The sequence below is a fragment of the Botrytis cinerea genome, chromosome 13 (assembly GCF_000143535.2).
Source record: "Botrytis cinerea B05.10 chromosome 13, complete sequence".
NCBI lineage: Eukaryota > Fungi > Ascomycota > Leotiomycetes > Helotiales > Sclerotiniaceae > Botrytis > Botrytis cinerea.
The window spans coordinates 701,008-728,156 of record NC_037322.1 but is presented as its reverse complement, the minus strand read 5'-3'; the positions used below and the strand labels follow the sequence as shown (position 1 = coordinate 728,156).

The window sequence follows — 27,149 nt, the reverse complement described above, 5'->3', positions numbered from 1 at the left end:
GAACGAATGGTAGTAGTATATGAGCCCTCATTGTTTTAATTTGGGTAGATATGTGTTGGTGTTTATTGTGCCGCGCCATACCGACCAACCATACTGCACACAGATGTAAGAGTTGTGACCATAACTCATCGCACCCCTTAGATTCGATGCCAGCTGTCATGATTGAATAGATCGTCAACAAAATGTTTTTATTGGAGTGGAGTGGGTTGGATTGATCTAGATCTCAATGCTGTTACGTGACTTAGGCGTCGTTCTAGAACCATACCACAATGCTCGCTTCCTAAGCACCTCCCATCCATTCTTCAAAATCCATTTAGTCCTCCTCTCACGCGCCTCTCCTTTCTCCTTCGAAGTATAAGCACCTTCTCCAAAATCATAACTGCCACATCTGCACACGCTTAGCGGATAAAGAATCCATGTTTCAATGCCCTTTCTATAATCTTCTTAGAGATATAACCATTCTCATCAATGAATATTTTCGTTTCTCTCCATAACTCTTCGACATCATCCCATATCATGACCTCCTGTATGTGGGTTTGTACCTCTTCTTTAGTGAAATGAATCGGGCACGGAATGTTGAATTCCATTTTTTCCCAATTCCTATGGGATTGTCAGTTTCTGTACTAAAAATAGTGGGATATGTGTGAAACTGAGGTAAAAACAAACCTTTCAAATTTAATCAAGCGTTCTCTCAATTCTACAATATTTCCATTCCAGGTGTCGAAGCCATGGCCGATAATTTCGCTTCTTATGTCTGCAGTAGGTACATCTTTCATTTTTTCAAGTAAAGGAACCTGTTTAAAAATTTCTAACCTGTACAGATCCTTTTTGAAGAAGTCGAAACTTATACGCCTGATGCGGCTACCGTCATGTGCAAGGGGGCTAGCTTCACTAAACTCTTCCAACCTCATCGCACGATTGTACTGTGTGAAGACCGGGGAGTCAAATTGGAGAAATAAGGGGCCAGTCCAAGCAAATTGCCAATCGATAAGAATGGTGATATGGCCATCCTTAACGAAGACGTGGTTTGAATTAATATTAGTATGCCAGAGATTAGATCGAGCCATCATTGAATTTTCTGGGATAATAAAACGATGGATGTCCAGAAATCTGTTGTAAAGATCAATATGGGCACTAGGGGAGAGCTGAGAGTCGAAGAATGAGCGTCTATTTGACGATTTTTGGAGACCTTTTTGACTCAACCATTTGATCTGATTATTAGCCTGAGATTTGAGAAATTCATGTGCAGTTTTCCCTGGGCAAGATTAGCACTTGGCAGTCATGAAAAATGGTTGATTTTCTGTTGCTTACAGGGACCGTGGTCGATTCGCATTGCTGATAGCTCGTCTTTCTATGAGGGTTTTTCTACCCGTGGACCAATTGCGAAACGCTCTTCCACTTCTTTCTTCGGTTCAATTGGGATGTCATTCACAACCTCTGCTTTTTCACATCCAGTAAACCAGTCTTGAACGTAATAAATACTACAGTGGCTGTGGGGTTGTCAGCAAGTTCCTACAGATCCCATAGCATTTATAAAGACCAATCGTTTAAAGACTATGGAAAGTAGCTTCTTCTCAATGGCCACTATATCAGCGACGAACTTTTGTCTTGACGCTAGTTCTGCGACAAGTTCGTTTCTTGACACGACACTCTTATAGCTTTCATAATTTCGATTTGCGCGCGATATGCCGGGTGCTTTTTCCATTATGATATAGTCTGTTTTGACAGGATTATTGGAATCTGCGCTCCAAGCATAGACTTTAGAAACCGGTATATCGAGAATCGTTCTAGCCTAATGCGATCAAGATATCAGCAAACACTCATGACATGGACTAGGGGTAAACTTACGAAATCCATAGTTGCAACCTCAGAAGCTGTGGCTTTAGAATCTGGACAAAGATTTCGAAGGGGTATTCGTGCAATAGCAACGGCACCATTATCCATTGTCAGCTTAAACACCCTGTTATAACCCGATTCGCTCATCTTGGTCATTGTAGAGCAAGATTTGGCACCGACACTTTCGATTGCAATGCGCTTGAGGGCCTCAACATTGAACTCTTGATGTCTTTTAGAAAGCTTTCCCCCTCCATCCTGTGACCATTGACCCTTAGTATAGCGAAAGAAGTTATCATATTTCTGCGGATTAGTATATACTGACGCGCATCTACGTTGAACTGTTTCAGACGTCGTGTTCTGGAAGGCGTGGGCCGAATTCTCAAATTGCGTGCAACAATGGGCATAGATAATGGCTGACACATATGTCGGAGAGCAATATGATGCCACAGCATGACGAGTGTTTTTTGGTTTCAGATCGGCGGTCGTGGCGATAGAAGGTCTATCGTTGTGCATGGTAACTTACATGGAGGAATTGTTTCTGAAGTTTCCATTTCAAATCCAGGGTGCGCGAGAAGAAAGTGCGGCGTACTCATATTCACTCGAATTACAGTAGCCTCATGAAAGAGCGTAGTTGTAATATTCTCAGATAACCGATTCTGAGATGGTCACTATGTAGTCACGTGATCAGACTGAGACCGACCTGGCGGATTACTTCATCAACAATGTGATTGGATCATCCAATGGCGTTTCAGCATTCCCTCGAGTTTCAAGGTGGCTCAGTGGCTCGGTGGCTCGGTGGCTCAGTGGCTCATGAGTGACGTCTCTTACAAGGGGCACAGGGATTCCAGCCAGCCCACCCATCATTTCGAGGATTTGCGTTCTTCTCCCGGGGCGTGGAATGAATAATGAATGATTAACGAGTGGAGAAGGAAGAATGCTCCATCAAAGAATATCGCATTGGTTCAATACAACAACACAATACGGTCATAGTGATACGATACGTCGTCTTCACCTCCTATCAACGTACATGGTATCGCACAACGCATCGACTGACTGAATCATTCGACTTATCGTCTACCGGAAAATATTCTGCAGACGATACACGATACACGATACACTCCCTACGATACACTCCCTACACTTACTTCTACTCCAGTTTTTACACACCGATTAGGATTCGACAACCCAGATTAATCTATTCAATCGTCATTCAGTACATCACCATCCACATCAACACCCACCGCTTCTTTTCTTTTCTTCTCGCAGCTGTGCATTGAAACGCCTGCGAGGTATTTGTAACTCAACATGGCAGACCATGCGTTTGCACTCAGGAAAGAATTTATTACGGGACTCCCCAAGATTTCTTCATCTTCATCAATCGCAGACATGAGAATTACCGAATCTCAAAAGCTAAAAGTCCTGGTGGCCGCAAATGGAAGTAAAGATGTTGCACAAGCTCTCGCTCTCGTCGTGAGGTTATCGAAGAATCCCAAGATCGAAACACGAGCGATTATAGACGAAGAAGCATGGCCATCATATCGATTGTCTCAAGAGACACTGGCGTACCAAAATAAGAGGTTCTTGACGAGGGAGACGGATGAGGCAAGGAAGGGTATAGAGCGAGATCAAATCGAATATTTTCGACAAGAGGCCTTTGAATTGTGTGACTGGGCAGATATACTGGTACTAGCACCTATCGATGCCGACACGTTTGCGAAAATGTTGCACGGCATAACCGATTGTCTATTGCTCGAAATTCTCCGTGGGTGGGATGTTTCCAAGAAGGTATTACTTGTACCAGGAATGACAACATCCATGTGGGAGAACCCGATCACAAAGAAACAATTGAATAAAGTACGGAGAAAGTGGCAATGGGTTCGAGTGATGCAACCAATACTATGGCATTATGATGCGAAGGGGCCAGAGAAATGCTTTGTCGGGTGGGATGGATTTAATGAACTTGTCGACGTTATCAAAAATCAAGCAGAACTTTTGACAATTGGACATGATGTGGATATTGCTGCATCGGGTGCGGCAAGTCTTGCAAGATATAATATGAAGACAGATGCGCTCCTTCCACCAGAGATATGGTCCCTCATTTTCGAATACGTAGGAGACTGGGAGGTTTCGAGAGCGCTCAATGTTTATGCCAAAATACCGAGACCGATTGAGTGGCAGCGAAAGCCCGACGATACACAAGATGAATTGCAAACTTATATGCGATCACTCGAATGGATTATTCTTACATCTCCCGTTTACAAAATCATCGACAAACTAAATACCGCCCCTGAGAATATGCGAGAGCTTTCCCCGCTATGCGTTAAACTCATCATCAAATTCTGCCTCACGGAGGTCCTCTCATATCTAGAAACAAAATTCAAGGACGTGTTTTGGGCTACCTTTGGACAGAAACTTTTACCCACAAAAGCCTCTGCTGTTTATGGACGTGCGGAAATTCTAGAATGGTGGCGCACATCTCCTTCTTTCTTATCAAAAGACTATACTGCAGAAGCAATTGATGGAGCCTCGAAATCTGGATACGTACATGTTCTCGATTGGTGGAGAAAATCTGGACTTCCTTTGAAATACACAGAATTGGCACTGGAACAAGCATCTTCCAAAGGACACATGTTAGTTCTTGAATGGTGGAAACAAGCAAGTCTTCCACATAACGAGGCCGAAAGACGAACTCGACATGCAGAAGCTACCACAAATACCTCTGATGTTCTTCCAGCTTTACAACTTAAACCTGGTAAAGCACTACTAGCCGCAGCTCAAAACAATAAATCTCTCGTTCTTCGTTGGTGGGATAATTCTGGTATTCCTATCGCACATTCTGAATCCGTGGCTAAAGTTGCATCGGCTCATGGACATGTTGCATGTTTAGATACATGGCGTGAACTCAAGGGCGAAAAACTAGCATTCGATAATCAGGTTCTAGTAGGTCCTACGAAGAATGGTCATGTAGAAGTTTTGGAATGGTGGGCAAACCTTAGCCATGTATCTAATGGAAGACCGGGAGGAAGGGTTGAATATAAAACCTGCGATATAGAAGAAGCTCTCGAAGATAGTGTAGGAAATGAGGGAGAAGAATTAGAGGTTAGGAGATGGTGGGCGAAGATGGGGTTGAATCTAGGGGGCTCGGTTAGTGAGTGGACCAGGGTTAAGGTTTTGTAGATAAAGCGATGGGAATGGGAACAGTAATGATATGATATTGTGTTGGTAACACACAGAGTGTATGGGTATGGATGGTCCGGGGTGCATGGATTTGGTATGAGCATTTACGTGGAGTTATATAGCGACTTAGATATCTGAATTACTTTGGGTGTAGTATTACAGTGTTACGTACTATTTGATAAGTGTCCTTGCTTTGAAATTTGCTGTCTATAACATAAAAAACTAAATACCTCAAACGCGTATGAAAATCGAAAGTAACACGATCAACCTCCCTCGTATTTGCGAGGTTTTGACAACACCCCCTGAAATTTATAAATCGCTCGCTAGAGTTTGCACTGTGTAAGTTTATATATGACAAGTGCAAATCGTGATGTTATCGAATTTTCGTTTTTTCCTGATGTATGTACTAGCTGGTGTTTCTTCCTGTTTTTAATAAGGATCACAATTGTTTACATATGAGAATCTTGCTTCTCGGGTAGTAATAATGACTGATCTAACACTCTGGGTATTGTTGCTTCTCAACGTGGGGTTTTTTCTTTGGGGTTTCTATCATTCGTTTAGATATTGGTGAAAGTTCATTAGTTTATTTGAATGTGATTACATTTGCTGAGGATTTATCTGTATATTCTACACGTTGTGATGAATTTATCGTCATCGTGCTTCCTATTGTTTGGAATGATTATATTTCCCTGGCTCTCGAATTTTCTGTATCTACAATTGGGCTATCGTTGCACGTAAATGTCCATGGGCTGTTACTATCCTCATACTGCCATATATGTTTCTCCTAGACATCACAAGACTAGGCATCAGCGTGAAAGATAGAAAAACTCAAAACATGGCTGTGCCGTATCTTTATACATTTATGTGTCAATATTTTTGCCTTCCCGACTCTAGTTCACAAAGAAAGAAACACTTTGTCACACCACACAAAATAGCAGAACAATGTCTCGATTCCAACCACAACAAGAATCTGTGACTCCTCAAGACCAAAATGTACCAAAGAATATCACCATTATCCTATCGTCGAATCCTGAACATGAGGCTACTCCTCCGTCTCTTGATTTGTCCGATACTCATAGAAATACTCTAGCATTGCCAGTCCACGAATCTACAATCGAGCAGATCAACTCCGGGTATAGCGCAGTCCCATCAACCCCTCCACGCGAATCATCAGAGAAGATATTTCTAGACTCGCGACCAGTACCAAACAACCCATCAACACCCAGCAGGACCAACACCAACCGCGCGCACAAATCGGCACAACTACTCCAGCAATCCCACGCTCCCGCTGCCGATCTCCAAAAAACTCTCAGCCGCGTCTCGAACCCCCTCTCCCGCTTCCCGCGCTACTTCCTCGAAGCCATCTTCCTCATCGGGAACCAACCCCGTGGAAAACTAATTCTCTATTCCCTCGTTCTACTCGCGTGTTGCCGCACTGGAACACTGAAATTCGGATACTAGCTATCAGAGGTTTAGATGGATGGTTAGCGACTCTGGGTTATTGGTCTGCGCGGAAAATTTTTAATGTTGTGAGACTTCTCGGAGGGGGGGTTGATGAGGTCGGTTTTATGGATAGTTGTGAAGATCGCGGGGGGTTTGTTGAGGGATATGGGGATGTAAGCTGTGAGGAAGATCGTGGGACGGAGTTGAAGGGGGGTCCTTTTTAAAAAAGATGTTGAACTTTTTGGATGCAGTTTTTGGTATTGCTTTATGCTTACTCGGATGATTCACGTGAACTGCATGAAATTTGGCTGGTTTACGTTCCTTTATTTGGATTGAAGTTGAGACTTCAAATATCTACGTTTTATCCTTCGAGTCAGAACTACGATTGCCTCGTCTTTCCATGCAGAGAAATTTTCGCATGTGACATGAGATTGCTAAATCCTCACTTTTGTAACCGCAATGTATCGCTAAGACATAGATAATAAGGAATCCAAATATAGCTTGGTCTCAAGCCGAACTAAAATTCTACTCTGTAGCACCTAAACCCATCAATTCACTCCCAAAATCCAGCGCGATGGATGAAATCATCTTGAACAAAAGAACCCTCAACTATGAGTGAATGTCTAAAATATGAGATACCGAAATTGAGAACTTTGGAACTGAAAATCAGAAGTCCTTGGTAGAGATAATGTGTGTTTCCGATTGTTTCTCACTTTTTGCATTGGCGCCGTCATCTTTGAAATAGCGATGGAGGTTTTCTTCTCGTAAAATTGTAGAGCTCCCTTTCGAACCACTTCTGCGAAGATGCTCCTCATCAAATCTAACTTGGAAGAAACCACCACGATCTATCATGTACATGGGTATGCTGTAGAACATCACGCTTTGCAAATCTTATAGACGTATTGAAGTCTCCATTAAAGTGAATTTATTATATTCAAAGCTTGAATACCTTCCAGTCCTTGATACCCATATATCCAAGGACGCCTCCAACTTCTCCTTGCTCTTGTTTGCCATTTCGCCACCTTTTTGGTCCAGCAAAGTAGTTTATGAATCCCTCAGGTCCTGATACAAAGAGTAGTTTTGAATCAATGTTCTTTGCGACTGGTCCAGAGCCTGATGCCGAACTGGGTTGTGTGGCTTGTGATATTATCTTCTGATTGATGAACGTTCCCTCTTCATCCACAACATAATTTACTTGAAGGTTCTCTGGGTATTTTTGCTGCATCCCTTGTAATTGCTGCACCACAGAGCCCTTTACATTGAGTATATCTGATTTTGAGCCAGGGGTGTACCTTTCGCCCCCAACACAATCTTCCCTTCTCCTATTTGCCCAAACTATACAAATCCGTGGTAGTTTGCCATCCGACTTTCGCGCTTTCAGTAAGTTATGAGCAACCTGCATAGCAGGAGCAATTCCAGTACCACCAGCCAAGAAAACAACCTCTTCCACATTCTCTGGCATATCAAATTCCACGTGAGGGCCTCTCAGCTCAATTTCAGAATCGGCTTGCAGCCTAAATAGATAGTTCGACATTTCTCCATTTGGTTCCTTTCGAATCAAGAAACGAAGCTCACTATTTGTGGAATTTTCATCGGGTGGTAATGGTGTATATGATCGTGCGATTTGCAACAATGGTTGCTTAAATTCGACTGACCAAAGACCTTTCTCCCAGTATTCCGCATAAGGATCTGATTTTGTAGACTTTTTCGGTTTGATAGTCAACACTTTACTCGTCGAGGAGACGGTTTCCTCTGAAACAATAGAAAACTTGGTGAATCTAGGAGAGTCAAATGGACTCGAATCCGTAGGTTCAAACCCAGTTACGATTCCGAGGGTTAGTGATCCCAAGAAAACTATTTCGGTGATGAGTATTAAAGCTCTTAAGAGCTTTTGTTCCTTGATGCTTTTTACCCAACAGAGTACTTCTGTTCGTGGAATGGGAATTAGGAAAGGACAAAAGACCCCGAAATATTGAGGTCCCTTGGGTGGCGGTGTTCTCCCAAATGTCACGAGAGGATTTTTTGGAGGTTCACGCCAAGGATAAAAAAAGTGGCGTCGAAAAGTGTGAGAGGGGGAACATCGTGCAGTATGTACTGGTGTTCTGTAGCCATACAAAGGTTTGGGCCACAACTTTGCCGCAGTAGGAAGAAGAGATTGCCGTCGCATTGAAAAGAGTTGAGGGTATGCAGATGATATGCTTGACACCTACCTAGGTAGACAAGGAAATAAGTTATCGATGAGCAAAGACTTCGGATTATAGTACTTCCGGTGACGAGATTAATCAAAGGCGGTGAAGAAAGTTATCGCATGGTTCATTGATTTAAAACCCAAAACTTCAACACTCATAAACCATTCTACATACGACTTTGAGATCGGTACGGAGCAGTCCAATCACCTCACTTCAACTCATCTTGAGACAAATGCTGTAAATTCTGGCAATTCATATTACAAACGTACGAAACTTTTGTTTACAACTTGATCAAACTCTATTATATGATTTGCCTCGACATCTGCGAAATACTCCCGAGAACGATCGTCTTCTGATTTTATTCTGTCCAATCTTCTTCCCTAGATATTTCCTCGCCTAGCTTCAGGGGCTTCTATCTCTGGTTATTTACTATTTATTTATCTATGCTGAAGGTCTTTCCAAGGCTCTACTTGCACGTGTATCATGCTATCAGTGTACATTTGATGCTTTCCCACAACTCAAGCCTTCGTCGCTACGTTCGTATTAGTTCTGTTCTCTATCATTAAGAAAATCGCTAGTATATATATATATGTACATTAAACCATAATTGAAGCATCCAAGTTTCAATGATCGCATGTCTCCACGAAAAAGCACGTGTACTTTTCCCTGTGCAATTACGCAATGGCCTACCCCTCGAGGTGATTTTGCCTCCTGTTTATCATCCTGCATTTTTGACGACTTGGGTATCTTATTATCTTGTTAAATCTCGGACTAATGGACGTGTATCATCCACCGAAGCTGCATCAAAAAATACAGTTCACATATTGAATTTAGATCTTTCGTCTCCGCTTTTCTCAATATCTCCTCGGGGCCGTACTTCCGGATAACTCGTAAGATATATCGTTGCCATGCAACTCTCCTCCTCGTTGATTTACCGCTGTATCTGGAGCTTCCGTGACATAAGGAGGAGCGTTATAAGGCTCATCGCTATTAGGCTTCTCGTAATATTGCGTTGGTCCGTCAAGCTCGCCTATAGGAACAGGTTGCAAGCCTCGAGGGCGTCTTCTGAGTCTTCTGAATAACAGAAGAGCTCCCGCTGCGATGATTAAAACACCGAGGGCTACTCCGATAGCTACACCTGCTTTGGCACCAGTGGACATCCCTGTATTCGACGATGCTGATGATGACGATGCTGAACTTGTTGCTGATGATGCATCACTGGAAGATGAGGTTGCGGATGCGAGGCCGTTTGAACCACTTCTAATCGGCGATGCCGTTGAGGAAGATGTAGTAGATGAAGTTGTACTTGATACCCAAGAAGGATCGTCCGAAGCTCTCTCTATGATTATACCATAGGCTGCTACCTTGTCAACCCCCGATGTGACAGTTATAGTCGTGCTGGCGTATATGACAGGGTATGACGTTGTGCTCGCCGCAGTAACGGTATCGAATAATACGCTGTTGATCGATAATGTTTCATCTTCCGAAAAATAGGATGTACATCCATAAATTTGGTCTGCTCCTCTATTTGCAAAACATGTATAGCCTCTGTGTCTTTTGTTAGTCCCCAACGATTATTCAGAATTGAATTTCTCTCTTGGGGCGATACATACGTGGGACAACAAGTAGCTATGGTTTTCGTAGCACTCGAGCCTGTAGAATATGACGAGCAGGCGGCACTATATCCCGTTGGACAGACACCGGGAGAATAATAATCTATTATTTGTTAGCATGAGTGATTCACCGGCATGCACTTGTCTAGATCGTCTAATGAAGATACCCGGAAGGCATTTGGATGAATTCAGAACCTCGAGCAGGAGATTTCATGGAAGATTTGCAATGACGGCCAAGATGGCAAAGAATAATAAGAAGATCAAAGAAGCATATGGCCTTACATGCTGTTTCACGATGGAATCCACTGGGCATACAACTGGTACTCCCACTACCGATACCACCATACGCAAGCCAAGAATTTTTCAGATTTTGAGCCCAGAAAACTTGACTACAATCAGAGCCAGTGGGTGTATAAGTTGTAGTCAATGGGCCTACTAAATAACTTGATGCTGATGTAGTTGCGGCGCTCGTGATTGTCGACATCTTGCTTGGAGCTATGATGATTGATCGTACTAACGTACTTGGATTTGAAAGTTTGAGAATTGAAAAGCAATTGTTGGAACCGTCCACGAAAATCACGGCGGCAGTATCGTCCGTTTTGTTGTAATATATTCAGCTCAATCCCTCCACTCTTGACCCTGCCAGAACGGATGTTACATATCCACTGCATCCACTTTACGGGGCTTAGCGTAAGCGGGTCAACAGGGAGAGCGATTGTATTGGCACTTTGGCACATGGAATACCAGGGTTTCTCGTTACACTTTACCATTTTCTACATCTCGAAAAACGTAAAATGGTGCGTGCGGCTCTTTCCTGGTCAATTCTGCAGGAATGTATGTAAAAATCCCCGGCACACCTGATGATCGTTCGAGCAGATGCTGTTAATAATAATTAAATTGGCAAGGGAATAAATAAGAACGATATCCTTGGTGCAAGCCGGTCTAGAGGTCCAGATGAAAAGGCATACGTAGATGGAAGTCAGCACTAGCTGACTGTAAAAACCACCTTGATCCTTCATAGGCCACAGAGCATGAGCGATATTGAAATAAGACATCGTTATGTATCGGATATAGAAACTGTAGGGATTGCCAACTCTAAACCAGTGATGTAATGTATATCCGTTAAGGTTTCGATGCCGTTGATTCGACAAACCGAGATTTTGAGTATTGCAGAAAACCCATTTGCTCATCACATCCGACCTTCATAATTCATGAATTGGGGCTGTTTAGTAGTCGATGCTTTTATCAACATCGAATGCTCACTTCAACGTCATAAAAAAGTTGCGCTGAGGTAAAATCAGTAAAAGGGTTTCCATCTCACCAGATTACACGAAGTGTGCGGGTCCGAAAGAGGCAGACTCATGGATTTGTTCGCTATCGAGGTTCGAATGTAAGATGATGGCACTATGCATCAAAGAATGCCGCGCATCATAATCATCAAACAAACCATTCAGTGGAGGCAATTCCAGAAAGGTTGGTATTTCCTGATGTTGATGTCAATTTTATTCACATTCGAAGCGTTCTTAGACTGTTGATGAGTATATCAGGAGTAGTCCTGAGCCGCCAGTAGGTACTTTATGTCTGTGCTGGCTCTACACTAATGCTTTTAGTCAGGTCTAACTATGATAGGCTAGCTTATCCGAGGGTCAGCATATCATTCGAGGACCAAATCGCCGGACCATCTCCGTATCATTCATTGTGGAATACAAGCTCAACGCCATCTTGTAGTCTTGTTTCTTCCGCCTGACCATTGTGATTTAGAAGAAATAGATAAACGTTATTCTATGGAGAACATTTGGGATGACTTGGTACTCAAAGGTTGGCGCTTGAAGGCAGGAGGCGTTCTAGAATATTAATCTTTTGTTGCATGTTTATAATTAGGCAAATGTCATTCACAAGTTGTACAAAAACCTAAAACACATTCCCGTTTCTTGTTGCACATCACTACTAGGATTGTGTTAGAATTTGATCGATATAGACGGCGGGTAGAGATCTCATTTGTTACAGGGTATCTTGAACAGAAATTTGGCTATGGATTCAACCGACGTCAAACTTTCTTGTGCGAAGACTTTGTGCTTCAGGCATGAACTAGGATTTACAACTTGGAGGGGTTATAAGAAACCCGTCAGTACGAACCTCATTATTGGAGTGAACATACTATGAAAGCTTCTACGAACGAACGAACGAACGAACCAAACAAACCACTAACCCATAGCGCAAATTACCAGCATCTGGTCTTCCCCTCCACTAAGCGGGCGGGCAATTCCTATTGTCGGGTACGAATCCTAGCAAGTGTTCTCCCGCTATCTTGATACGACGCGGGACTCACGTAAAGCTACATCCTAATCTGACTTTCCAACTTTTTGTTGCATATCTGAAAGATTTAAGTTAGAAGCTTCATCCCGACAAGTCTGTCAGGCATCATCGAATTCAATTGTATACTATTGGTTCGAATTTTTAGACCGGACTATTTGAAAATACTAGCAATTGAAACTAGTTTCAACTTAGCTACCACTTATTAGAATTCTACAATAGAGAAATTTGTATATACACAAGTGGGTTGTCGCAAGCTTTATTTTAGCGAGGTGCATAGATTGTGATTTTGATCTTGATCTTGATGGCTCTCGACCTGTCCGGTGTTATTCAGTATCTGCCATCTTATTAGCTATCTTTATCCTCTCGTTTGTTAAATACCCCCGGTAACATACTATTTTAATAACCTATTTCCTTAAATAGCTTTAAGCTACTGCCACCTTAAAAGTATCTACCTTTTCTGGTGCACGTCTATATATCCATCTCATAGGGGTGGGCTTTTTTCTCGCCATAAGTCATTGTATGGATTTAAATGAATCTGCCTAGATATCAAGTAGTTTTCAAGCTGCTAAAAGTATCATTCTCGCAATTCTAGAGAGTGATAGGATTGAAACTAATCAGTACCATTAAAGTCCAATCCCGAATTCTTCATTTCGAGTCTCATCCCATCCTAAACAATCCATAGTCATCCGAGTATACAAAAAGCCAACAACATCACACAGTGAGTCCCCCCTCAAACTCTCCACAACATACAATCACAAACCCAGCACCTTCTAACAAGGAAATACCACAGTTGGTGGTGAAGTAGCTAAACACCTCTGCATGAGAGGCGCTCGTTGGTACCGAAGATAATAGCTATCGTAGATTATTCTAAGTTTGGTTTTTTGCATATTTTGTAGGATTGCTTTTTGGTTATAAAGAAGAGTCTGTTAATATTCACTTTTGTATGGAAACTTTGCTGAGATGTTCATATTTGGAAATTTTCTAGCATGAGGGAAAGTACTGGGTAAGAAATCAATGCTTATTTCAACCCAGTTTTGTTTACTGGAACAGATATTGCTTGAGATACCTAGTAGTGAAATCGATAGTTTGATATCAAAACCCAAAAGCACAAGATCATGACGATCAAGTTCCTTATTCGTCGCATGCATTCATTTTTCCTCCCAGCCACCAACCTCAAGCATCTATTTTCCAATGAATATCATAGTAGCTGTATGACTCCCAGTCAAAATGAACAAACATATACTTTCCAGCTCTATAAAATTTATCTCCAAAATCACAAGTTGAAGAACATGATTAGAATACAACCCTTAAACCTCAAGAAATTAGGGCAACAGAAAACAAGATATTCCCAAGAAAAAAGCAAAAGACGTCGTCTCACACTGAATGCTCCTTTGAATGTGCAATCTCTGCAATCATAATCTCTAGCAGCCAAAACACAAATCCGCTCTCAAAGTATATCTCCATCTCTCAACCACTTTCACCCTCACCTAATATCTTTTCCATCCATCCCACACACCAAACACTCATCACTCATCAATCATAACTATACCCAATCATCCCCAACCCTCCCTCCACTCTAGCACCTCGATTCCTGCACACAAACAACCCCCCCCCCCCCCCCCCCCCCCCAATTCTCTCCCTCGTCACACTACCAAAATAAATAAACAAAAATTCTCCACCTCCATCACGACAGAGCAAAACAAAACAAAAAAGCAAAACAAAGACCAAATCCAACATTTTACAACTTCTAATAATAAATTAGACAGAGCTTAGGTATCTTGAGATTTCCACGCGAGCGAGAATGGTCGTACTAACAGAGCGGTATCTGTGTACTTTTTTATGTATGCATCTTATGTATAGTTAGTTTACATTCACAATTCCGATGTCCTTATAGTCAATTTTCTAATAGGGGATTTGTTATTTTATTATTAATTCTTTGTCTCTCTTTCCTCTCTCCGGAATCTATTTTCCCAAGACCAGGATGAAGCTGTCAGTTATTGAAAGTGACTGTACAAGCCACACATATATTGGTTGAGTCTCACAAATAGCAAAGCGAGATGAAGTTGAAGCTCAAGCTCAAGCTCAAGCTATCATCCATCAATCTCTTATCTATCCATCCCACGCAATTCCACAAAATAAAAACAAATCTTCACACTCATCTCAAACACCAATTGCATGAATCATTATGAATTTGCTTCGCATTAATTACATCTTCACCACCCATTATCCTCTCTCTAATGCAATATATGTATGTACCATCAACGCCCGAAAACTTCCCATTGTCATGTATCATTAACCTATGCATCCGCCATTTAATTCTTGATCATATTGCATATCACATCATCTCTATCGATGAATGAATGAATGGATGAACGAATAAACTTTTGAACCATCACAAACTCCCCCGGGATATCGTTGAATATTCTATGAATATATCAAAGATATCTATCCACAATTACCATCTTAAATCATCAAAGCCAAACCACCAGCGATACCCGCAAGACCAAGCGCAACAGCTTGTTTGCTAGCAGCACCACTAGCAGTAACAGTAGCTGCGGTACCAGTAGCAGAAGCGGAACCGCTCTCTCCCGATTTGGTAGCAGTGACAGTGGAAGCCTTGCTAGTGAATGTGGTAGACAAAGCGGTGGTAGTTGCAGTGGAATTGCCAGAGACGGCAGTGGCAGTACCTGTTGATGAAGTCGAGGCAGAAGAAGACAAGAGACTGACAGTTCCACCTTCGACAGTATCGGGTGCGACGGCGGTGGCGACTTTAGCGGCGGCGGCTTGGTATTTGTCGAGGGTTTGGGAGTCGTCGGGGTTATTGCCTACGACGACTTCCATGGACATGCCCTTTTGACAGTGATCGGAGACGGAGCAGTAGAGCCATAAAGTTCCGTTGACGTGGGTGTCCATGATGAAGGTAGGAGCCTGAGAAAACAGCAAGGTTAGCATGAATTTGTGAGACAGGAAGAAAAATACATACGGCATCGTTAGAAGATGGATCCGGGCCAGAGATAACACCAGAGAAGATTGGAGCATGGTCGGAAGGAACGCATGGGCTATCGTAAGTGCTTTGTGCGACACTGTGCTTGCCCAAGAATTGAAACTTGACGCTATTGCAACGTTAGTATATTTGATAGGAATTGTGTGTAAAGATTAACTTACGTATCACCAACTTGAACAGTCAAGGCATTAGGAACGAAAGTCAGTCCACTACCGCCGACAACGACGGATCTCTCAACCGCCATGGCAGAGGAGACAAGAGCGAAAAGGGAGATCAATGATTTCTGCATGTTTGCGATTTGAGTTGTTGTGATTATGGAGTGGTATGCGGAAGTCTTAAAAGTGACTGATTAACCTGTTGCTGAAGTTGCAGTAGTGAGGGAAGATGGACAGATGGAAATCAAGAAAGTGGATGTAGATGTAGATGTAGATGTAGATGTAGATGTAGATGTAGATGTAGATGTAGATGTAGATGTAGATGTAGATGTAGATGTAGATGTAGATATAGTATGAGAAAACAGAAAACCATCCAGACGAAGGAATCCCACCAGCTTTATACCAAAGAGTTTCCACATCCTCCAGCACATGCCGCATCTGGAGAAATCCCGTAATTGTGGATTGCCATACTCAGCCTTACAAACAGTTATCATTTCCCAAAACAAATTACTTCCCCTTCCCCATTCACTCTCGCCCAACCGGGTGATGCGTGACTTCGCCCGCATGTAACCCTTGTCTGATAATCGCAGTGCTTAATTCCCCTCCCCGTACATTCATTCATTCATTCAGGTACCGTGCCGTTCCGCCGCGCCACCCAGACCACAAGAAGCATTTTTGAGATCAATTGGCTGTGATCTTACCTAGTAATCTTTCAATATATTTTGATACTGCGCCTGGAAATTCCGCAGTCAATATTGATTCTTTTGGATGCTAAAATAATGATATGCATGAACAACATGTCAAATGTCTGAATACATCCACAAGTCAGCACAGAATATCTATTTTTGAATCCAAAAGAAGAAGAAAACAAAGTCACATGCACAGCCACGAAGAAGACGCCGCCCACCTTCGACTTAGACGCAGGTAACTATGAATAACCACGACTAACTTATAATAACCACTACGTAAATATTCCCATCTCCGTCTCCAACTCCAACACCAGCTCACCACTCACATAACCAATCCATCATAACCACGCCCTCTCGCAATACCCAGTACACCACACACACCGTGTCTGTCATACCAACAAGAATACGACGTTGCGCAAACAAAATGTAAGACGAGGTTGGGCTTACGCCAGTGTCATGTTGACAAATGGGCTGGGAAGGATTGGCGGGGTACCTGCAGCTGTGCCGCAATCACGTGTGTGCTATCTACTTGATCTGATTCATTTGAATGTAACGTATAAAGGTCTCGGATCGATGAAGACCGACGAGAAGTCACTGTTCAAGGTTTTCGTTCCCTCGCCGACGATTGGCTGGTGGCAATTGAGTGGTCGGTATGGCAGGCGAATAGGTCGATGGCTCTGAAAATGATCATAGGTCAAATGAAGAGTTTTCCCTTCGTAATTTCCTAATTTCTTCCGCACTCATCTTGTGATGTATTAAATTTCATTTTTGGTAAGTCCAACTTGTTATTCATTTATTTTTTAAATTAGATAATTCATGATATTCATGTATGCAGGTACCGTACCTGACACTTCTTGATACGAAACGCCCAAAAGGATATAATATCGCTCAAACGCTCAAGTCTAATAAATGCCAAGTGTGTGTACAAATTACGTATAATGTACTATCAGGCTACGCGCATGGTTGCACGATTTCTCGATTGCGGAACGTTGTTCGGAAATCTAGTTGACGTACGAACCAGGAATTGTGTAAGGTCCATTCTTGCTCGGGATGTTCAAGTGCGATCTGAAGTAGAAATATGATGTCAGTAGTTATCTCATCCATGTCCTTTTTCGCGCCTCTTTTCGCGCCTGGTCACTCCATATCTCCACGATCTGCGAGAATTAAAGTGGGTTAGAACTCACCTCAAACCTCCTCAAGAAACTCGGCACCAACTTGTAAATCTCCAAAAGACTGATGTTCCTTCCGATACAAGACCTGGCCCCCATTCCAAACATCAACATCGCTCCATTCATCTCCTTGATTCTTTTCTCCTCGGCTTCCCTATTCAATCCCTGTTCTATCAGCCATCTTTCCGGCTTGAAAGCTTCTACATCATCTCCAAAAATCTCTCTTCTCTGGTGAATGACCCAAGCACTACATCCTACCACGGTGCCGCCCTTCACCCACTCCCCCGCAATCTCTATTCCCTGTTCTGGTACCACTCTTTCGAGCGGTAAGCCTGGTGCTGGATGTAAGCGGAAAGCTTCTTTGATACAAGCATCCAAATAGGGTAACCCTTGACTCTCCGTCCAACTGACTAAACCTGTTTCTCCATCCTCAAAATATCCTTCCCTGGCTTTCTGATCAAGCTCACGCATCAACTTTTGCATACAGTTTTCGTTCTTCAACAAATAATAGAACACAGCACTAAGGGAAATTGCCGTGGTTTCCGATCCTGCAAATGCCATGGAAACAGCCATCGTCATGACTAGTTGATCTGTCATGAATTCAGGTCTATCGTGCTTTGCCTGTATGAATTTTGACAACAAATCAGGTTGTGATTTATCTGTTTTGACTTCTGCGTCAACGGTAGGTAGTATTCCGTTTCCGTCTGTTTTTGGATAACGTTCTCGCACACGTTGTGCTGCGAATTTGGCGACGGGAAATGTGGCATCCACAAGGCCATATTTGGCAGCGAGAAGGTAAAGAGGATTTTTGAGGAAGAGTCGATCGAGGATTGGGATTTGACCGATGGGTGCAACATAGTCGAAGAGCCTTCCTAGGTAGGATATTATACCATCGACATCTCGATTTTCTTCAAGGAAGCCATGTCGTTTTGAATATGTCATTTCGCCAATGACATCAAAAGCATAGAACTGTAACCATTTTGCAAAATCACAGGAAGAATGGCTAGTTGGTGAAGTGAAGAGATCGGCTGTACGAGAGAGGAAGATTTCGGTCGTACGAGTGACGAGTGGCTCGTATTGTACAAGAGATGACATGCTGAATGCAGCATTGACTGAACGTCGGAGTTGTGCATGGAAGGGCTCGGAGGTAGTACTAAAGAGCGATGGCAGTGCATGACCATTGGATACAGATTGCTGAACGGGGTAGAATGCGGACTGTGATGTATTAGTGTATGACCTGACCTAGAGAATTGAGGCCTCAAAATACTTTTACAAAGCCTTTGTTCAATCCATAGATAGTTTTCAAAGCTTTTGGGTCTGCAAAAGAGAGGGTATTAGGCCCCAGACGGACGATATCTCCATGCTCAGCATGTAGCTTTTGATGAGTGACTTCTGGGCGACGTTTATATACATCGTAGAACCTCCACCAATCCGTGAAGGAAGCGAGAGTCGGTCCTGGATATTTGTTGAGACCACGATTAAAACGATTCGTGGCGAGATAGATGGCGATTGCAACAATCAAAAATGAAGGCCAATGCCGAATTGTCAAATGCAAAAGCGTATCGGTGATCATTTTGTTCGTGGTATGGTATGCAGGCACAGCACAGTAAGGTAAGCTCTGGCGATGAACTTCGACTTATGATCGAGAATTTGTTATAGTACAGGAGGTATTATATAGTAATATTCAAGTACGGAGGAGAAAGCCAGTATTGTGGAGCGCGGCAGTGCTATGAAAGAATCAAGTTCAAGGATTCAGGCTCAACGTCGAAGATGTCAGACGGAGATTATAGAGGGGGATTGTGGAGGAAGGTAGCACTTCTGTATGGAGCTCCGCTATATCCGGGGCAGAATATGACGGCAAAACAATACGAAAGAGGAGGAGCGAAGAAATCACGGATTTTAAACAGTCCATTGCCCGAGGGAGAGAACAACATGTTGGATGTGATGATAAGCGACGGGAAACAAGCATATGCCACAATATCATGCCGTGCTTCGATCGACTTATCGTTTCCATACTGCTAGGCAATTAAAGAAAAGCAAAATCCTTGATTTCGCCAATAAAATTATCGCCAAAGTTGGACTAGTGAACGTTAGAGGCGTCAGGCCATGAGAGACGTCAACCTCAGATGCAATTGCCGAATCTTTCTTTTGTTTCAATTGAAGACAAACAACAAAAAGTAAACAACATTCATGGTTTTAGTGGTTACAAATTTCTTGAAATCATCATGTTGAGTGACTTCATCCACTAGCACTTGCGCCAATGCTCCGATTATTCCTTAAAGGCCGCTGTCAGCTTAGTCACTCGAGTGGCACTCAACGCTATCGGCAAATGGCAACGGGAATGAGCTTCACTAAGGAATGAAGATTGAGGATGAATCCATTCTTCATTGATGTCTTCGGGTACCATGATTGCAAGGCCAAATAATCGTATGTGCAGAAATAAAGACCCCCTCATTCGTACACGTGTATGTGCGGCATAAGCAGAACGCCTTCCTCGTAGACAAACATGTTGGATCGTAAAGCACTCGCGAATCCTTTCAAAGATTGAGCTAAAGCATCGAATATGACCAGCCGAAAACGCATCGTCTGTTCTCGTAAACGGGTAATCGATTTCGAACATGGGTCAAATTTTATGCATGTATGGAGTGAGGGATTGTGGGTGAGGTGGAGGACGAAGCTGTGTGGGGAAAATTGGAAAAGTGCTGTGTCACGGGACATTTTCCTACACAAAAGCAAGATATCGGTAGTTGAAAGAGACACACTTGCCGAAATGTCCATTGCCATTACGAGGGCAGCATGATTATGGACTTTTAGCTTTGGCCATTGAAATCATTTTCTCTTGTTTCGTGTTCGCTTCTAGCACCGTTGGGAATCCTTCAAAGCATAATGATTGTAAATCGACCGACAGATCACACACGGCAGTTATGAATTCTGGAGTGTGTGGACATAATAAACGCATTTCGCGATATCTATGGTCGACATCACACCGAAAGAATTGGGGAGCACGGCAACAGCAACGGCAATTCAACAACAGCGAAGGCATCGAGATAGAATTTGCTAGACAAAACAATCACCTGTGTGGGGTCAATGAGGGTTTCAGAGGCATGCTTCACAACTGTAAAACTTCAAAGACGCCCAGATATTGGCACATCATGGCGAAATCAATGCAGCCATGTACTTCGGAAAATCTTTCAAATTTTGGTTGGTATTAAAACTTCCTGATTACTTTGGCATTCAGAACACTGCAAGGAATAACCGCGTACTCAAAATGCTTGCTGGCGAATAATATGCCGTGTCTTTCGCAACTTCCAGCAGCGCACTTTTAGCTATTTGAAACGGGCACTTGCCCGAGATGATAGTCGGAACGATCTATCTAGAGCTCTTGTATGTTTTCCCTATGCCACATTATTGTGTAGGATTAAACCTTGTTTATCAAGCCTTCTATGGTCTGAGAAGGCCTGGGAAACTAGACATCATGGTTATTCAAAGTGAAAGCGGTGCAGAATAAGGATTAAACTTTCATTTTTAATTTATAAGCGGGCAGAGAAAGGTCGAGCATCGAAGTATTCTTACGGTTGATAGCAAACAAGGGGTAAGGTAGTCAAAGCCTGCCGTCGTGGATATGTGGAAGTTGTGATAATGGGCGGGATGTCGGATGTGTGAAATGCTGGAGTGTCTGGGTTCGAACAGAGGAAACAAATTCGATTCTGCGCATCAGCATCGCGGAATTCAAAGAATCCGAAAGATACTCTGCTCGTCTTGTTTTTCTTAGAAGGAGGATATTTGATATTCAATATCCCTGGGCAATTGTCAGGCATTAGGGTATTTTTTGCTTAGTCATTGACTTGGTGCCAGCTTTATATTCAAGTGGAAATATGAACATTCCATCTCAAATTTGATTTGCAGCTTAAAACGGCACAAAGCAATTGAAGATGTTCGTGCTGTATCGTTGGATATGACGGTCGGTACTCTGGTATCTTCAATGAACTGTTTGCTAGGCAGGCATCGCTGACCGAGGGTTGAGTTCTGGTAATCTAAAAGAGTTTTTGGCAAGCATGCATCTAGGTATAGTAATAGAGTTTCTACGGGACCAACATTGGGCATCGGAGCTTGAGGAAAAGGCACACGATTTATGACTTGTGTCTACCTCTTCCACGCCAAGAGGCATGATTTACCCTCTTTATTGTCAACCTGTCAAAGGATTTGATAGATTCCTTTCCGAGCATTCACAACTACACCTCGTTGGTTGGCACGGTCGACTTTTCATCGAATCAGCGCCCAAGATATGCCCCCATTCGCCGTCGCCGCTGCCCACAAGGTCCTTCCCGTCACCAATGTCACTGACATAGATCTCTATCTCGACCAAATAAACGAATCAAAAAAAAAAGCGCACACACATCAACCGGTATAACTCGATCCGTTTCCCTTCTCGAGGAACTCAACACATATACCACTACGGTAGCGAATTCAGTCACTAAGCCAATTCCAAGCAAGAACACGAATGATCGGACCAACCAGACAGAAGATATTTATAGTAATCTTGTTTTGTCGAGAGGTATCATGTTGTGGAATGGCAAACAATCCTGATGGGACCACGAGTTTGTTGAAAGATCTTGCGAATCCGCCTAATTTTCCTTTGGTGGTACTTTTTCTGAGTGCGGGCAGATTTATTTTCGACTTTTGATCCAAAGCTGAGTAGTTATTTGCTGTTTGGTGTGCCGAAACTTTTACCAGAATGATGAGTTGCATCTTTATTTGTGAATTTCATTTTGGGGAGCAGGAAGAACGTTGCTCCACTTAATGCTTTTCTAACATGATTTGCGGCGTGGCAGCGGAATGTACTGTACTGTCCTGTTCTTCTGTTCTTGTATTCGAGACTATATTACATTTTCTATATTTTCTGAAAAATAAATTAAATTTTTGCTACAATATTTCAATCTCATTCTCTTTATCAAATCGGCATTTGCATAAGAGTGGGAAAGAAAATCCTTTTCACCCACAATAACTATATATCAACTGATGAGAATTTTTCCTTTCCTTGCAATTATGGCTGTTGCTCAAATTTTAACATCATTCGCGACTTTGCATTACTTGCTGCCTGACCCATTTCCCGATTGATATGCAGATTTTTGATCAAGCTCTGGATGATATTGCTCAAAAGTGATTTTTGGCATTGAGATAATTTTTGGGAACCAAGTTCATCTTATTTGGAATTTTACCAAGTGAACCTTTAATTTTGTCGATTCCATGTGCGAGCTGGCCTCGACTTGTGCCCCATTGAACAATCCGAGTAATCTGGTGATATGGAAGTATACTCTTAGTATCCCATCAGTAGAGTTCGGCGATGCTCCAAGTTTTGGCGATCTAGAAAGCGAATCGAGAGCGAGGTCATGTCGAGTGTTCTTGTGCATTTGATAAGTGTACCATAGACTTAGCTTTGGTGACCAATCGCTCCCTTGAACCGGTGGATTTGTGATTCCGTGAAGTGTGGTATGCTTTGGATAATGGTACAATCTTCCCTTCGGACGATCGCACCAAACGGAGACTGCAAGCTTCTGTATTTAATGCTTTTCGAGTAACTTGGTACTAATGGCTAAGCTAGTTGATCATCTAAAGATGAGGCCAGTCATTAAATTGTTGTCAATGGCCATGTGATGAGGAGTTGAGAATTTTCAGGAAGCAGAAAACGATATAACACAAGATTCCCAGCAGAGCCAATTGGCTTCCATTTCATCATCCTGACAGTGGCTTTGGACTCGACGATTGGAATTGTTGCAACCCAATTCCTAGAGGTTTAGCGGCAAAAGTTGACTCGCTATTTACGGAATCGTATGCCACAAGTGCACGGCGATACCAGCCCTCTACGATTTCAGGGTCATCGAATGTATCAATTTTATTTGTTGCCGTGCTTCCGTGATATAATGAACAGATGACTCTATCAAGTGTCAGAAGTGTTGTATTTGCCACGCAGTCTACAACACCTGCAATCGGGTCCGAATATTGAACTTCAGTTCCAACGGTATCCAATGATTTGTGGAAAATGTGAGGCTCTACTTCGGAACTTAACCATGCCTTCATCTTAGAACACATCTCAAGAATCTGATTCATGAAAACAGGATAAGAGCCTGCTAACAATCCACCGGAGTTTTGATAAAACGACGAAGCTTCCATAAGAACGCTGGGTAATTCGAATAGCTGATGGCAAAGCTGGATCCGTAATTCCAGAGATTTGAGCTCCTTCACGGAGACTGTGTTGCTAGGCCACGCAGATGTAGTTGCAAGGAGCGCCCGCCATTCTGGCTTGCGGAGATAGCAGTCTTCCTGAAATTTGGCAGATTGAATGACCTGTGTGTGAAATCTATTGTCAGCGACGCCGCCCACTTTTCTATCGCGCCAGTGTAGTGCTGACATACAATGTAACTCAGCTGAGATTCAAGCATTCCAAGATCAAATGGATCTTTGTATCTACCAATCCCCCGTGCTTCAATGAGCTGGGAAGTTCCGCGAGAGAGACCACTCCATTTGGCTTTATCAACATTCACAGCAAGCTGTTTACCCATCAGTCACTCATATAAAATATCGATGTTGAAGGCTGGTACTCACCTCGCACATCTGCAATAAAATAGATGCGCATAATGTTTCCGACTGAAGACAGACATTCTCTTCGGTTAAACACTTCTGTAATGAGGATAAGGCTCGAACATAATTTCTGTAGATGGCATTCGACTTGGTATATTCATTTGAAGATCTATCACAGTACAAACTGCAAACGCAAGATATGGCGTCATCGAGAGCAATGTTGTGGCCCAGACGACCGGGTATGTATTGGAAAAAGGATCCGGAAAGCCAAAGAGGTAATAGATTCCCTTTCACTTTACATCCCAGACAGTACATCAATTTAGTAGCCAGGGGATTATTGTAATGAAATCGGGGAACTTCTAGAGAGACTACTTGAAAGTCCTCGAAGAGAAACATATCCGAGCCATATTCTGTGGGACTAAGGATGGCTTTTTCTGGGCTCATGGCATCTGGGCTTGTATCATCGGATTCAAAAATGTATTTCTTCCGAGAATACAATTTCTTCAGTCGAGGTGTTTCGTTCATGAATTTCCAACGAGGCGGATATCCTGGACAGTTCCAACCACTACGAATGCATTCTGCGCAAGATGGACGCTGCTCCCCACACTTTACGTCCCACGTGTTAGTTCAATTACAACTTAAGTAGCACAATTCGAGTAGGAATACGTATCAACCTTCTTCTTCCTTATCCGACAGTTATCACACTTGTTTCTTATTGGTACACCGACCATTGTTGTTTGCTGCGTATTTGTCGAATTGCTTTCGGTACCACTTTGCTTTCGCAATCAGCCAAAGATCTAGAATGGTTCAAGAGTATATCTTTTCTCGGGTTTGCAGACAACGACCTCCTGGATAGGGAGTCGGCATGAATCCACGGACAGTCCGACCCTCTTGTTGTGGCGCACCACAATCCACTAAACCTCAAATTGATTAGCGTCGTTTCGGCGTCAGCTTCTCGCAGCAGTCATATCTTGCGCCGCGACAAATCAAAGTCTACTCAATGGATCGAGGATTTTTCATTGTAAGGTGTTACACTTACTCGTCGCTCACAATTTCAATGCGCAAGGTGGCTGTCTTCCATCAGTATCGCAAGATGAATCCTCTTCAGGTGTTAAAAGTATATCTTGAATTTGGAAACACGGATTTAATAATGCAATCTACGTGTTCGCTGCTTCTTCGATTTCGTGATGGAATTCCGAAGTAGAGCTATGACTGTCGGTAGATCATGTATCGATATATAAGGGGTTGGGTATACCTTCCACGAATATCAAACAAATATTCATTATCATCACATCTTATCCAACTTCTTTCAAAACTTCAACGAACTTTTTCCAAAGCTTTCTCATTCAGGACAGAAAGTAAGAAATAATTATGCCAGCCCCCAAGATTGCCATAGCCGGTGCCGGACCTGGTGGTCTAATTTTAGCTCGTCTGCTCCAACACAACGGGATCCAGTGCACAGTTTTTGAGCTCGACGCCAACAGAGATGCTCGTTCACAAGGTGGCATAATAGACCTCCACGCCGACATGGGTCAACGCGCTATTCGCGAAGCCGGTCTCATGGAAGAATTTCAAAAACACTCTTTGCCAGATGCAGATTCCATGAAGCTGGTAAAAGCTGATGGTACTGTTGCTTGGGATGAAAATAACAAGAATGACGAGAGTGATTCTATCCGTCAAGCTAGAGATCGCCCTGAGATTGATCGCGCGAGACTTCGTGACATTCTTCTGGACTCCGTTGAGCCAGACTCCATTCGGTGGAACAGCAAGATTGTTAGCGTCGAGCCAAACGAGAGTAATCCCGCCCAATTTGATCTTCACTTTGCGGACCAAGTTGCAGAAGGATTTGATCTTGTTATTGGAGCTGACGGCGCCTGGTCAAAGGTTCGACGCCTTGTCTCGGCACAGGTCCCCGAGTACTCCGGAGTTAGCATGGTCGAATTGACCGCTCGCAACGTTTCAGAGAAAAAGCAATGGCTTTCTGATTATGTCGGTAAAGGTAGTTTCTTCATGTTTGATGAAGGTCGTGGTATAATCTGCCAACGGAATGGCTATGATGGTATTCGAGTCTACGCCGGGGTACGCAAGCCAGAATCTTGGATCAAGGATTGCGGTATTGACTGGGAAAATCCTATTGAGGCCCGCAAACAACTCACGGAACAGTACTTCGGAGATGTACATGATAACCTGAAAAGACTTCTATCCGAAGCAACTGATACCCTCATCGCTCGGTCATTGTATATGCTCCCGGTGGGTTTCAAATGGGAAAGTCGTTCTGGTGTCACACTTCTCGGAGATGCAGCTCACTTGATGACGCCATTTGCGGGAGTTGGCGTTAATGTTGCTTTGAATGATGCCATGCTGCTTACGCATGCTCTTCTGAAGCAGAAAGATAACTTTGAGGCTGATTTGAAGGGTAGCTTGAAGCAGGCTATTGAGGAATATGAGGAGCAAATGTTCGTGATTGCCAAGAAGAATATGGAGAAGACGTACCAAGGCTTGAAACTCCATTTCAGTGCGGACGGTGTTGATCATATGGTGGCGCGTCTACAGAAAATGGGCCAGCTTGTTGAAGAAGCTAAGAAGAATGGAGGCAATTGATAATGCTGCTTGTAGTAGCAATTTAGCGATTGAAATTAAGCTCGGAGTCGGAAGTGTAAAGGTTGAAGATACGGGGTTATTGTGCATTGGTTATTTGAATTTGATTGGACATGCAACTAGAAAGGGATTTTAAATGCAAGACTATTACCATAACTTTGAATCGAATAAAGGTGATATGCAATCCAACTGGCTGAGCTAAATGTTGAGCCTCGCGTAGACTGTCAGCTAAAATGCTACATTGGATGATTGACTGTGGTGATTCTCCCAAATGCGAACTGAATGCTAAGCGATTGTAAGCTGAAGACTATAACAATAAATGCACCCAATGCTTAGAGTAAGGTCCAGTGTTCTCACAAAGCAGATCAGATATGCTTGTTT

At 42.9% G+C, this 27,149-nt stretch overlaps 9 protein-coding genes across 10 annotated transcripts; 3 read left to right on the top strand and 6 right to left on the bottom strand.

Annotated features, from left to right (window-relative positions):
* Nucleotides 1–159: 159 nt before the first annotated feature.
* Nucleotides 160–2,463, bottom strand: BCIN_13g02060 (hypothetical protein). 2 transcript variants are annotated; one of them, XM_024696715.1, is made up of 5 exons: nucleotides 1,849–2,463; nucleotides 1,602–1,792; nucleotides 1,312–1,490; nucleotides 667–1,255; nucleotides 160–600 (listed from the first exon to the last, which is right to left on the bottom strand). In XM_024696715.1, the coding sequence occupies exons 1-3, from the start codon at nucleotides 2,347–2,349 to the stop codon at nucleotides 1,352–1,354; spliced, it is 831 nt and encodes a 276-aa protein (XP_024552528.1). In that variant the 5' UTR covers nucleotides 2,350–2,463; the 3' UTR covers nucleotides 160–600; nucleotides 667–1,255; nucleotides 1,312–1,351. The 2 variants fall into 2 exon arrangements, with proteins under 2 accessions (XP_024552528.1, XP_024552527.1); XM_024696714.1 differs by having other exon boundaries at nucleotides 1,312–1,792.
* A 240-nt stretch (nucleotides 2,464–2,703) lies between these two features.
* On the top strand, nucleotides 2,704–5,172 carry BCIN_13g02050 (hypothetical protein). The gene has a single exon (XM_024696713.1). The coding sequence runs from the start codon at nucleotides 3,142–3,144 to the stop codon at nucleotides 5,011–5,013; it is 1,872 nt and encodes a 623-aa protein (XP_024552526.1). The 5' UTR covers nucleotides 2,704–3,141; the 3' UTR covers nucleotides 5,014–5,172.
* A 727-nt stretch (nucleotides 5,173–5,899) lies between these two features.
* Nucleotides 5,900–6,557, top strand: BCIN_13g02040 (hypothetical protein). Its single transcript, XM_024696712.1, has one exon. It carries the CDS (start codon nucleotides 5,956–5,958, stop codon nucleotides 6,472–6,474), a length of 519 nt encoding a protein of 172 aa, XP_024552525.1. The 5' UTR covers nucleotides 5,900–5,955; the 3' UTR covers nucleotides 6,475–6,557.
* Nucleotides 6,558–7,339: 782 nt separating this feature from the next.
* On the bottom strand, nucleotides 7,340–8,655 carry Bccyc2. The gene has a single exon (XM_024696711.1). It carries the CDS (start codon nucleotides 8,621–8,623, stop codon nucleotides 7,391–7,393), a length of 1,233 nt encoding a protein of 410 aa, XP_024552524.1. The 5' UTR covers nucleotides 8,624–8,655; the 3' UTR covers nucleotides 7,340–7,390.
* A 518-nt stretch (nucleotides 8,656–9,173) lies between these two features.
* Nucleotides 9,174–10,822, bottom strand: BCIN_13g02020 (hypothetical protein). The gene is made up of 3 exons (XM_001555290.2): nucleotides 10,541–10,822; nucleotides 10,259–10,361; nucleotides 9,174–10,193 (listed from the first exon to the last, which is right to left on the bottom strand). The coding sequence occupies exons 1-3, from the start codon at nucleotides 10,740–10,742 to the stop codon at nucleotides 9,500–9,502; spliced, it is 999 nt and encodes a 332-aa protein (XP_001555340.2). The 5' UTR covers nucleotides 10,743–10,822; the 3' UTR covers nucleotides 9,174–9,499.
* A 3,928-nt stretch (nucleotides 10,823–14,750) lies between these two features.
* On the bottom strand, nucleotides 14,751–15,979 carry BCIN_13g02010 (hypothetical protein). Its single transcript, XM_001555291.2, has 3 exons — nucleotides 15,740–15,979; nucleotides 15,558–15,687; nucleotides 14,751–15,502 (listed from the first exon to the last, which is right to left on the bottom strand). The coding sequence occupies exons 1-3, from the start codon at nucleotides 15,865–15,867 to the stop codon at nucleotides 15,038–15,040; spliced, it is 723 nt and encodes a 240-aa protein (XP_001555341.1). The 5' UTR covers nucleotides 15,868–15,979; the 3' UTR covers nucleotides 14,751–15,037.
* Nucleotides 15,980–17,205: 1,226 nt separating this feature from the next.
* Nucleotides 17,206–19,431, bottom strand: BCIN_13g02000 (hypothetical protein). Its single transcript, XM_001555292.2, has 3 exons — nucleotides 18,859–19,431; nucleotides 17,607–18,806; nucleotides 17,206–17,487 (listed from the first exon to the last, which is right to left on the bottom strand). The coding sequence occupies exons 1-3, from the start codon at nucleotides 19,162–19,164 to the stop codon at nucleotides 17,374–17,376; spliced, it is 1,620 nt and encodes a 539-aa protein (XP_001555342.2). The 5' UTR covers nucleotides 19,165–19,431; the 3' UTR covers nucleotides 17,206–17,373.
* Nucleotides 19,432–22,438: 3,007 nt separating this feature from the next.
* BCIN_13g01990 (hypothetical protein) lies at nucleotides 22,439–25,019 on the bottom strand. Its single transcript, XM_024696710.1, has 4 exons — nucleotides 24,845–25,019; nucleotides 24,195–24,776; nucleotides 24,005–24,139; nucleotides 22,439–23,936 (listed from the first exon to the last, which is right to left on the bottom strand). The coding sequence occupies exons 1-4, from the start codon at nucleotides 24,899–24,901 to the stop codon at nucleotides 23,325–23,327; spliced, it is 1,386 nt and encodes a 461-aa protein (XP_024552523.1). The 5' UTR covers nucleotides 24,902–25,019; the 3' UTR covers nucleotides 22,439–23,324.
* A 49-nt stretch (nucleotides 25,020–25,068) lies between these two features.
* Nucleotides 25,069–26,921, top strand: BCIN_13g01980 (hypothetical protein). The gene has a single exon (XM_001555297.2). It carries the CDS (start codon nucleotides 25,542–25,544, stop codon nucleotides 26,769–26,771), a length of 1,230 nt encoding a protein of 409 aa, XP_001555347.1. The 5' UTR covers nucleotides 25,069–25,541; the 3' UTR covers nucleotides 26,772–26,921.
* Nucleotides 26,922–27,149: the final 228 nt, after the last annotated feature.